The following is a 12,072-nucleotide window of genomic DNA, read 5'->3' on the forward strand; positions in this document are numbered from 1 at the left end:
GAGGTTATCAGGCACAATCAAACATAGTTCGTGAAAGAAAGATAAGGAAGAGTGCAGTGAAAGGCAGAATGATCAGGCTGAGCCATTCATGGATGAAGGCTGAAGATGTGTCTCTGACGGGGTCTTCTGGTGTTCCTCCAGGAGGTGGCGCTCGTTTGCATTGTGTTGTGTGTGTCCATGCGGCCTCCCCTTGACCCTGACTGCTGACCGGGTAACCCAGCAGGACTAGGAACGGGCCTTTTCATCTCAGCTCCAATATGTCCCGGTCGTAATGGTGAGGGTTGGCGTACCCATGAATGTAAACTCTGAAGAGTTTTGGTGAACTGATGCAAATGTTTCCCACTTGTCCAACATTAGAGTGTCAGCTGTTTCAGCCATTGGGATGTTTTGATTCATCGACTAAATACATCTACTCTTATTAGACAATATTCATAACAATGTACGCGAGGTGATTCTATAAAAGCAAGTTGTAGACAGGGAAAAAGGCTGACCAGGCAAGGAGGTTGTTAGCAAACACACTCTCTGTCTGCCTGCCTGCCTGCACCACTCTCTCTCCCCCTTTCTCTCTCTCTCTCTCTTTCTCTCTATCTATCTGCCTCACTCATGCGAATACGCACACATAGAAGTCCATGGCAGTGAATGTGTATCTGCAGAATTAAACTTGCAGATACATTCTATTTTGCTCAAAAAATGCATAATCTGCAGGCAGTCAATACATGTAATATTTTGTGAATTTTGTTTTGGAAATAGAATCAGTCTGACTCAAGATTGGGACACAGAAGACTCTGACCTCACACCTTTAATGAATTGTCTGAGCTGAGATGTCACATTTTGCTATAAAACCTTGAGTTATCTTGAGAAGGTGACAGACAGAAGATGTGGGATTTACACAGTAATGATACCTGCAACCCATTTGAATAGATGTAAAACTTAACAATCCAGGTTTGTTCAATATATCATTTCAGTCGCAGGACACTGGAATGTTTTGCTATAAATTCTGTTTGTGATATTATTCTCCACAACCACCTGATGGAGGAGCAGCACTCCGAAAGCTGCTGGTTCCAAAGAAACCTGTTGGACAAAACGTGTTGTTGTGTGGTTTTTAACTTTGTCCAGATTAGGGTGGGTTGACCCTGCTAAATTACCCATAGTGCCCAGGGATGTGCAAGTTAGGGTGGATTGGTCATGCCAAATCACTCATAGTTGGCCATGCTAAATTACCCATAGTGCCCAGGGATGTGCAGGTTAGGGTGAATTGGTTATGCTAAGTTACCCATAGTGCCCAGGGATGTGCAGGTTAGGGTGGATTGGTCATGCTAAATTACCCATAGTGCCCAGGGATGTGCAGGTCAGGGTGGATTGGTAATGCTAAATTACCCATAGTGCCCAGGGATGTGCAGGTTAGGGTGAATTGGTTATGCTAAGTTACCCATAGTGCCCAGGGATGTGCAGGTTAGGGTGGATTGGTCATGCTAAATTACCCATAGTGCCCAGGGATGTGCAGGTCAGGGTGGATTGGTAATGCTAAATTACCCATAGTGCCCAGGGATGTGCAGGTTAGGGTGTATTGGTTATGCTAAATTACCCATAGTGCCCAGGGATGTGCAGGTTAGGGTGGACTGGTCATGCTAAATTACCCATAGTGCCCAGGGATGTGCAGGTTAGGGTGTATTGGTTATGCTAAATTACCCATAGTGCCCAGGGATGTGCAGGTTAGGGTGTATTGGTTATGCTAAATTACCCATAGTGCCCAGGGATGTGCAGGTTAGGGTGGATTGGTGATGCTATATTACCCATAGTGCCCAGGGATGTGCAGGTTAGGGTGGATTGGCTATGCCAAATTCTGCATAATATCCAGGGGTGTGCAGGTTAGGTGTATTACTCAGGGTTAAATGTAGAGCAGTGGGGGTGGGGGAATGGGTGTGGGTGGGTTACCCTTGGGAGGGTCAGTGTGGACTCGTGGGTCAGGGTAGCCTGCTTCCACACTGTGGGGATTCCCTGAAGGGAAGGGATTCTCCTCCCTTCTGCTGCAGGGCCCCGCAGGTGCAGTGAGGTGGCCCGCTGTCCACCTCGCCCCGCCCCTTTTACCGTCACCTTTCCCCGCCCATTTAATGACGTCACAAGACAGAAGTGGCCCTGTCTGTTTGAGTGACACTCCCTCCCTCTGGGCAACTCCTCATCCTGGGAGGGCCGGAGAGACGGGAGGCGGGGAAATCTGTTCTTTTGTTGCAACTGGAGTGAATTCAGGGAGGGAGCAGTCTCCGCAAACTCAGGTAGGTTTCTTAATTACCCCAGTGAAGAGGGATTGAAGGATAGAGATTGGAAAGGGGGAGGGGTGGACATTTTTTCTGTTTTGATGTTTAAAATGCACCCGATTCCCACCAGTAACTGCAACAGGTACAAATACAGCACATGCAATATTCCTCATTGCAGCTTCAAGCCGGTTTTGCACCCTCTGTTCTTCCTCCACCTTGGCTCCAGCACATTCAGCTTCCTTCCCTCATTCCCATCCCCCCGCCCTGATGTCCAAGCTGACCCGCAAAAGTTCCTCCATTCTTTCTACAGTGTCTTTTGTGGGTTTTGAAAACTTTCTTAATCCTTTAATTGAGTAGATGAGTTGGGAAGTTATGTTGTAGCTGCACAAGGTTAGGCCACTTTTGGAATGTTGTGTGCAGTCCTGGTCTCTCTGCTAGAGGAAGGATGTTGTGAAACCTGAAAGGATTCAGAAAAGATTGACAAGAATGTTGTCAGGGTTTGAGCTGAACAGGGTTGGGCTGTTTTTCCTTCGAGCGCCAGAGGCTGAAGGGTGACCCGACAGATTTCTATAAAATCATGAGGGGCATGGACAGGATAAATAGACAAGGTGTTTTCCCTGGGATGGGGGAGTCCAGAACTACAGGGTAATAGGTTTAGGGTGAGGGTGTGGAGAAGATTTAAAAGAGACCTTTGGGGCAATGCCTATGTTGAGGGTAGTGCATGTAAGGAATGAGCTGCCAGAGGAAGTGGTGGAGGCTGGTACAATCACAACATTTAAAAGGCATCTGGATGTGTAAATGAATAGGAAGGGTTATTTTTTTTAAAATTGGCAGCTCTCAGAATGAACAGGATGTCTGTCACTCCTGTGTATTTTAAAAAATTTTTTTTTTCCTTTTTAACCCCCATGTTACCGCCTAACTGCGGTAGTGCTTATTTTTTTCCCCAGAACCCATGTTGTGTGTGTGCAGGTGTGAGACACAGTGAGAGACACAAGGTGTATGAATCTTTATTCAATTTCCACCACCAGGAAGAAAGGAAACACCCGAGTGGACAATGACAAGCAGTGCCCTTCACAAATAGGAAGGGTTAACAGGGATATGGGCCAAGTGTTGGTAAATGGGACCAGATTGATTGAGGATATCTGATCAGCATGGATGAGTTGGACCAAAGGGCCTGTTTCTGTGCTGTGCATCTGGTAGACAATGGTCCTCAGAATTCTGTTCCCATTAGGTTCTCCCTTAACTCTCTTGCAAATGGTCTTGGTGACAGTATGAGATTCTGAAAAGAAACAGGACCCATAAATGCGCAAGGGAAGGATTCCGTACATGGAGATGGGTATAGTTACTTATGCCGCATAAGGCCTGCTGTATCCCAGCCAGTGGAACGCAAGCTGTTTGTCTATACGGGCAGGAGGTATATGGCCCCTTTGTCTTATAGGAATGGGTGAGACAAGTCTCAAATAGGCAGGAGATGTTATGTGGAACATGCACACCCATAGCTGGTTCCATTAAAGCAATTCTCATATGACCTTGCTGTAGAGTTAAAAGACATCAGCAAACAGGTGGCAGGAGGGCTCATACACTATTGGAAAACTTATCCTTAAGCATTTTGACTAAAAATGTTTAATTTTGAATTATACAACACATTTGCTGCACAATAGAAAATAGGCAGGGAGAGTAAGACAATTAAGAACGTTTGCCTGAACATCAGTGAATCTGTATAAACAGGACACCGAGTGATAACATTCATGGCTGTTCCTTTGTGAAATTAATAACAATGTTTGATTCTGACCTCAAAACGAAACTCGCTACAAATTGACTTCTCCCTTGAATTCTTGTCCTTCACTATTATCTGTCTAGTTCAGAACATGCAGTGCTTTTGTTAACTTTTTGTGTTTGTGACAGTATCGTCTTTGTAAACTTGTGTATAAAGGTAGTCTTCTAGGAGTAAGTGAGGACTGGAGATCAGAGCTGAAAATGTGTTGCTGGAAAAGCGCAGGAGGTCAGGCAGCATCTAAGGAGCAGGAGCTCATGCCCGAAACATCGATTCTCCTGCTCCTTGGATGCTGCCTGACCTGCTGCGCTTTTCCAGCAACACGTTTTCAGCTATAAAGGTAGTCTGTTTGTGATAGTACAACAGAGTAGCCTGCCAGGGCTCTTGAAGGAAGAACAATGTCCTACTCTCCTGGGTTATTAGAATCCAGTTAGCCTGGCTTATAGGTATCAGGGTTATGTTGTAACAGTGATGCTATTAGTAAAGGAAAGGGATGATTAAAATTAAACTAAAACTGTCTGCAAGAGTTTTTGTGAAATTCCAGACTACCAAAGGTACGATCTCCGGATGAACCAAGAGAGGCTTACAAGTTGAGTTCATAAGGAATTCCTTGGGCCGTCTCAAATCTGTACTTTATCAAGAGTTCTTCATTACTATTACCAACAAAGTGCGATCCATTGTCCAAGCTAATGCACGCAGGTATACCGAAGCAGGGAATAATTTCCTTAAGCAAAATCTTCACAGTCTCAGCAGCAGTGTTAGGGGAAGGGTAGACTTCAATCCACTTAGAAAAAACATCAACAATAAGCTAAATATATTTATAGCACTGACATTTCTGCAACTCAATGAAGTCCAGTTGAAGTGTCTCAAAGGGACCCTCCGGCAAGGGAGTTCTACCCGGAGTGCAAGGCAAGCCTTTTCCGGGGTTATGTTCCTGACAAATAAGACACCGGCCGCTAACCCTTTGAGCTCGTTGTTGGAGGCAGGGATGCCACCAAGCCGTCAGGAGAAAGAGGGCGACCGAACGGGCACCACCGTGAGTTGCATAATGTACACAGTCAATAACCCATAGAGCAAGATCATCAGACATAGAAGTTTAACCCACGGGAGGAGTCCAGAGTTGGAATTGTCCTCCTGCCTATCAGAGCCCCCCCATTGTCTAAATGCAGAAGTTGGACCATGAGCTTCTGAAGCTGCTATTGCTCCCCTCTCTCTCTCCCTGAATGAAGATTGAGCTTCACCCCAGACTGCAATGCCCTTCCCCTGTCCAACATCTCTGAGCATGGTACTCTCTTTTCTCACCACCTTTTTCCAGAGTGGTGAAGGGAGGTGATTTGAAATTGGAGAACTCAATGTTGATCCTCAGGGCTGCAGGCTGCCCAGGCACAAGATGAGGTGTTGTTCCTCCAATTTGCAGTTTGCTTTGTTGTGGCAATGGAAGAGGCCAAAGATGGTCATATTGGGAAGGGGAATTAAAATGAGTGGCGACTGGGAGGTCCAGTCGGCTTCTGTGGACCCAGCTGCGATGCTCGGCGAACCATTCCCCAAGTTTATGCTCAGTCTCCACGATGTAGAGAAGACCACAGTTAGCAAACACATGGCAAATGGAGTGCCACAATGTAAAGTTACAGCCTTTGTTATGGAAAAAAAAGCAGAAAGGAGGTGAATTTCCAATGCTGGAGATCAGAGTCGAAAAGTGTGGTGCTGGAAAAGCACAGCAGGTCAGACAGCATCCGAGGAGCAAGAGAGTTGATGTTTCAGGCACCAGCCCTTCGTTAGGGATGATGTGTGGACGTGCAAAGGGGCCTCAGCGTCCTCCTACACCAGTCACTGCCAGTTGTCAGACAGTTGCAGCAAGCAATCAGCAAGGCAAGTGGTATATTAGCAAGAGGAATTGAGTTCAGAAGTGGGAATGTCTCCCTGCAGTTAGAGGGTCATTGAATATATTCAAGGCTGAACTCATCTGATTTTGGAACAACGAAGAAGTGGACGTTTGTGGGGGAAGGCAAGAAAATGGTTTCAAGACCAGTACAGAATAGTTAGTCAGACAGCACAGAAACAGACCATTCAGTCCAACTAGTCCATGCTGACTATATTCAGAAACTAAACTAGTCCCACCTAGATTGGGCCATATCCCTCCGAACCTTTCCTATTCATGTACTTATCCAAATGTTAAGTTGTAGAACGAAGAGACCTTGGACTGCAGGTTCATAGTTCCTTGAGAGCAGAGTCTCAGGAACATAGTGAAGAAAGCGTTTGGGATGCTTTCCTTTATTGGTCAGAGCATTGAGTATGGGGTTGGGAGGTCATGTTGCAGCTGTACAGGACATTGGTGAGACCATTTTTAGAATACTGCATTCAGTTCTGGTCTCTCTGCTAGAGGGAAGATGTTGGGAAACTTTGACAGGAGTTGGAAAAGATTTACAAGGCTGTTGCCAGGGTTGGAGGGTTTGAGCTACAGGGGGAGGCTGAATAGGCCAGAGATATTTTCCCTGGAGCATGAGAGGCTGATGTTTAGCGGTAAGGATAAATTATACAAGAGGGACGGGTTGCACCTTAATAGGTGGGGGACCAGTATTCTGGCAGGTAGGTTTGCCACTGCAACACAGCTGCGTTTAAATTAGGTACAGCAGGCAGTGAAGTAAGCTAATAGCATCCTGGCCTTCATAACAAGAGGAATTGAGTAAAGAAGCAAAGAGGTCCTTTTGCAACCATACAGGGCCCTGGTGAGACTGCACCTGGAATATTGTGCGCAGTTTTGGTCTCCAAATTTGAGGAAAGACATTCCGGCTATTGAGGGAATGCAGCATATGTTCACGAGATCAATTCCCAGAATGGCGGGACTATCTTATGCTGAAAGATTGGAGCGACTGGGCTTGTGTACACTTGAGTTTGGAAGGCTGAGAGGGGATCTGATTGAGATGTACAAGATTATTAAAGGATTGGACACTCTGGAGGCAGGAAGCAGGTTTCCGCTGATGGGTGAGTCCTGAACCAGAGGACACAGTTTAAAAACAAGGGGTAGGCCACTTAGAACGGAGTTGAAGAGAAACTTCTTCACCCAGAGAGTGGTGGGTGTATGGAATGCTCTGCCCCAGAAGGCTGTGGAGGCCAAGTCTCTGGATACTTTCAAGAAAGAGTTGGATAGAGCTCTTAAGGATCGTAGAATCCAAGGTTATGGGGATAAGGCAGGAACAGGATACTGATTGCGGATGATCAGCCATGATGGTGCTGGCTCTAAGGGCAGAATGGCCTACTCCTGCACCTATTGTCTATTGTCTGATGGATGTTCATAAGGGGCATGGATTGGGTGAATATCCAAGGTCTTTTCCCCTGGGTATGGGAGTCCAGAACTAGAGGGCATATGTTGAGCTGAGAGGGGAATGATTTAATGGGGACCTGAGGGGCAGACCTGCTCGCTCTCAGCAGTATCCCAGTGTTGTGAAAGATATTCACTTTCAGGTGGATTTGTCTTGATGTTAGTCTTGACATTTTTGTTTTTCTGCCCCTGTAAGATCCTGAATCAGCATCTTCAGGGGAGTTAGTTCGAGCGGAGTGAGAACAGACGGGGAGAGAGAGAGTGGGATGGTGCTTTCAATTTTGTGGAATAACAAAAGAAAAGAATATTCCACAGAAAGTAGAGTTCCTTGTTCTGAATTTCTACCCTGCACTGACAATGATCACTTTTGTAATCTCTTTTTAACAGAGCATTGGACGATCTGAAGACAGAAGTTTCAAAATCAACAGATGAAGGGCTCTCCATTGTCTGCAGTCCTCACTTTGACATCAATGTCTGACAGTCACTCACTCCATCAGAACGACAACAATTTTCCAACTATGATTTTGTGAGAAGGAGCAAAGCTTTTTGGTTCCGGTTTGAGTACATTTTCAGCATCAGTGGGACTGGATGAGAGACCCTACTATTGCAGTGCACTGAGTGTGGAGCCTGAAGCAGTTATACGGCCTGGAAAAAGAAATTCACGGTGGGGAGGGGCTCCACACGCGTTTGTGTGTGGCTGAAGCGTTGGCCATGGAGAAACCCAAGGAATCCTGCCTCGTACAGAAACCATGGAAGTGTGGCGACTGTGGGAAAGTTTTCCATGTCCCGTCTGTCCTGGAGACTCATCGGCGCAGCCACACCGGGGAGAAGCCGTTCTTCTGCTATGTCTGCGGGAAAGGCTTCAGCGATTCCTCCAACCTGCTGACCCACCAGCGAGTCCACATGGGTGAGAGGCCCTTCAGCTGCCCTCTGTGCGGGAAGGCTTTTCGTGATTCCTCCATCCTGCTGACCCACCAGCGGGTCCACACCGGGGAGAGGCCCTTCAGCTGCCCCGAGTGCCGGAAGGCCTTTACCCAGGCCTCCACCCTGCTGAGGCACCGGTGGATCCACTTGGGGGAGAGGCCGTTCCCCTGCACAGAGTGCAGGAAGGCCTTCAGCAATTCCTCCAACCTACTGACGCACTGGCGGGTCCACACAGGGGAGAGGCCGTTCAGCTGTCCCCAGTGCAGGAAGGCCTTTACCCAGGCCTCTGCACTGCTGAGGCATCGGAGGATCCACATGGGGGAGAGGTCCTTCAGCTGTCCCCAGTGCGGGAAGACCTTTACCCAGGCCTCCACCCTGCTGACCCACCGGCAGATCCACACGGGGGAGAGGCCTTTCAGCTGCTCAGAGTTTGGGGAGGGGTTCAGTCAGGTGAGCCACCTGCAGAGGCACTAGCGGCTCCACTAGGGGGAAGAGGCCCTTCAGGGGCCCCGAGTGCAGGACGGGGTTCACCTGCTCGATTTAAGCTGCTGACCCACCAGTGTCTCCACACCAGGGAGAGGCCGTTCACCTGCTCCTCCCAACTGTGGACTCACTGAAGCGGCGACGGCCGAATGCCATTATCAACTGGACTGTCAACCCAGTTTCGGGGCTGCTGGGTTCGAATCCAGCCGCGGCAGATGGCGGAATTGGAATTTGGTCAGAAACTGGAGTTCAGAATCTAATGATGAAACCAATTTTTGTTGGGGGGGTGGGTGGAGAAAACCCCCATCTGATTCACTCGCATCCTTTTTAGGGGAGGAAACTGCCGTTGTGGGAAAGGATTCACTCAGTCGTTCCAGCTGCATTCTTTACCCAGGCTGGCCTACATGTGACTCCAGACCCACAGCAGTGTGGTTGACTCGACACTGCCCATCCAACTTACTTGGATACAGGTTGAAATTACTGAGTGAGGCAATACTTCCCACAGGTTAAGGCTGTACCAAGGATCCAACTACAAAGGGACAACTCGGTGTGACCAATACTAAGGAAAGTGTGGTTGTGGGGGGATGTGCGTGCACTTTGGTCTTGAGCTGTTTGAAAAGTAGCTACTTTTTCTCTGCTTTTTTGCTGGGGGGGATCTGAAGCTGTAACAAAGCTGGATCGCAATTAAGGTTACCTGAACTTACTGCCAGTCTCAGACTCTCATTGAAAGTTTTGAGCTCCAAGAGGGTTTTGTTTTAAAGCTGCTCATTTCTTTCAGCCTCCTGCACTGAGTTTCCAATGTTGTGTTTCAGATGGAGCAGTGAATGAGTAGCTAGTATTGTTAGAAATTGTAAATTTTTCAGGAGTGCAGTTACTGCGTCATTTCATCAGCATTGTAAAGTTTCCTGGCAGCACTGGGACTGTGTTCACTAGATGTGGAGGTGCCAGTTTTGGACTAGGGTGGATAAAATTTAAAAACTCTCACAACACCAGGTTTATTTGAAAGCACCAGCTTTTGGAGTGCTGCTCCTTCATTGGGTAGCTGTGAAGCAGGATCAAAGACATTACATTTTATAGCAAAAGATCACCGTGTCATGCAACTGATAGGATATATTGAACAAACCGAGATTGCTGTGATTGTGTGCATGTGAGTTTGTGCGTGAGTGTGCATGTAAGAGTGTGTGCATGCTTGGAGTATAAGTCTGTGAGAGTGTGGGTGTATGAGACAGGTATGAACGCAAGACTTTATGTTTTACTAAAACAAGAAAGGGCAGGATGTGTACAGTTAATTGTCGGACCCTGGGTCATGTTGTAAAAGAGAGAGACATAGAGTCATAGAGATATACAGCATGGAAACAGACCCTTCGGTCCAACCTATCCACGCCGACCAGATATCCCAACCTAATCTAGTCCCACCTGCCAGCACCCGGCCCGTATCTCTCCAAACCCGAGACATGGGGAGGTGGGGTTTAGGTACGTAGTTCTTTGAAAGTTGTATCACTGGTAGACAGGGTGGTTTAGAGTACTGGGTACAGTTCGGGTGGCCCTGTAATATGAAGAAGACTATTAGAGAGGGTTCGGTAAAGATTTACTAGGACATTGCCAGGACTGGAAGGTTTGAGTTATAAGGAGAGGCCGGGACATCTTTCACTGAGCACAAGGAGGTTGAGGGGTGACCTCATCGAGATTTATAAAATCATAAGGAGTGAAGTTCGGTAAATAGCAAAGGGCTCTTCCTTCGTGTAGGGGAGCTCAAAACTAGGGGGCATATTCTTTCAAGGTGAGAGGAGAGAGATTTAAAAGGAACCGGAGGGGCACTGTTTTGACAGAGGGTGGTTTGTGTGTGGAATGAATTTGCTGAGGAAGTGGTAGATGCAGGTACAGTTACAACATTTAAACGACATTCGGATGGGTACATGAATAGAAACGTTTAGAGGAATATGGGACAAATGCAGGCAAGTGGGACTGGTTTAGTTTGGGAATCCTGGTCGGCATGGACAAGTTGGACCGAAGGGTCTGTTTCTGTGCTGTATACCTCTATGATCTTATTGAAACCAATAGAATTCTGAAAAGGGCTTGATAAGATAGATGCCCATAAAATGCTCATTTTTGGGGAGAGTCAATAGAATCCCAACAATGTGGAAGCAGGCCATTCGGCCTATCTATTCCACACTGGCCCTCTGAAGAGTGTGCCACCCATATCCATCCCCTCACTCTGTATTTCCCCTTCCCCCACCTCACCCCAGCTCCAAACTTCCAGTTCAGCACTGTCCCCATGACATGTCTTACTTGCCTATCTTCCTTTCCACCCATCCACTCCCCCCTTCTCTCTGACCTATCCCCTCCATCCCCACCCCCATTCACCTATTGGACTCTATGCTACTTTCCCACCACCCCCATCCCCACCCTCACCCTCCTCTCAATTGTCTCTCTACCCTGCAGGCACTCTGCCTCTATTCCTGATGAAGGGCTTTTGCCTGCTCCTCGGATGCTGCCTGCACTGCTGTGCTTTTCCAGCACCACTCTAATCAAGAATCTGGTTTCCAGCATCTGCAGTCCTTGTTTTTACCCTGTATTTCCCATGGCTCATGCACCCAACCTGCACATCCCAGGGCACTATGGGTAATTTAACATGACCAATCCACCACAGCCTGCCCATCCCGGGGCACTATGGGTAATTTAGCATGGCCAATCCAACATAACCTACACCTTAATCTATAAATTAGATTAGTCCGCAAGGGTGAAAAGTACAAGGATTTAAAAAAATCAGTGACGATAAAAAGTACAAGGTTAGTGACAGGTGTCTGCCCCGGGCCGCGCAGCACCATTTTCCTAACAGCCGCCCCCCCCCCCCCCGCCGCTTCCTCGCTCGAGCGACTTCTCCTCCCAACCGCCTTCGCCCCCGCGTGACGTCTGCACGGGGGGATGGGCGGGGCCGGGGGAGCCTCACCGTCACCAAGCAACAGCGTCACCAATGGACCAACAATCGAAACTGGATACTAATGTCACAAAAACTGAAACGATACATGGTGTGTCTGAATGTGTGCCGCATTGTAACAAAAGTGAATGAATTAACTGAAATTTAAAATGAACCGAAGGGGCAACTCCTATATTCAGAGGATGATGCGTGTAAGGAATGAGCTGCCAGAAGAAGTGGTGGCGGCTGGTACAATTACAGCATTTAAAAGGTACCCAGCTGGTGTAATGGAAAATTAACATTTATTGTGAAATCTAGAAAAGCACAGGGAAACAAAGAAGTAAGGACCTGACTTTGCAGACAGGCAGAAAAAAAATGTAAAGTTAAACCGACCTAATAC

General features: G+C 47.5%; 2 protein-coding genes across 2 annotated transcripts in view; one reads left to right on the plus strand and one right to left on the minus strand.

The window, feature by feature from the left end:
- Positions 1-12,072, minus strand: part of LOC148144635 (uncharacterized) — a 333,213-nt gene that overhangs the window by 65,389 nt on the left and 255,752 nt on the right. The window lies entirely within an intron of this gene.
- Positions 2,167-10,138, plus strand: LOC148144636 (uncharacterized). Its single transcript, XM_087975037.1, has 2 exons — positions 2,167-2,273; positions 7,736-10,138. The coding sequence occupies exon 2, from the start codon at positions 8,060-8,062 to the stop codon at positions 8,744-8,746; it is 687 nt and encodes a 228-aa protein (XP_087831163.1). The 5' UTR covers positions 2,167-2,273; positions 7,736-8,059; the 3' UTR covers positions 8,747-10,138.

Source organism: Chiloscyllium plagiosum, unplaced genomic scaffold (assembly GCF_037043375.1).
Source record: "Chiloscyllium plagiosum isolate Xiang-an unplaced genomic scaffold, Cpla_swu_hap1 HiC_scaffold_27, whole genome shotgun sequence".
NCBI lineage: Eukaryota > Metazoa > Chordata > Chondrichthyes > Orectolobiformes > Hemiscylliidae > Chiloscyllium > Chiloscyllium plagiosum.

What these genes read in the sequence shown, in the direction of transcription:
- LOC148144636 (XM_087975037.1), top strand. Translation starts at nt 8,060, where the DNA reads ATGGAGAAACCCAAGGAATCCTGCCTCGTACAGAAACCATGGAAGTGT.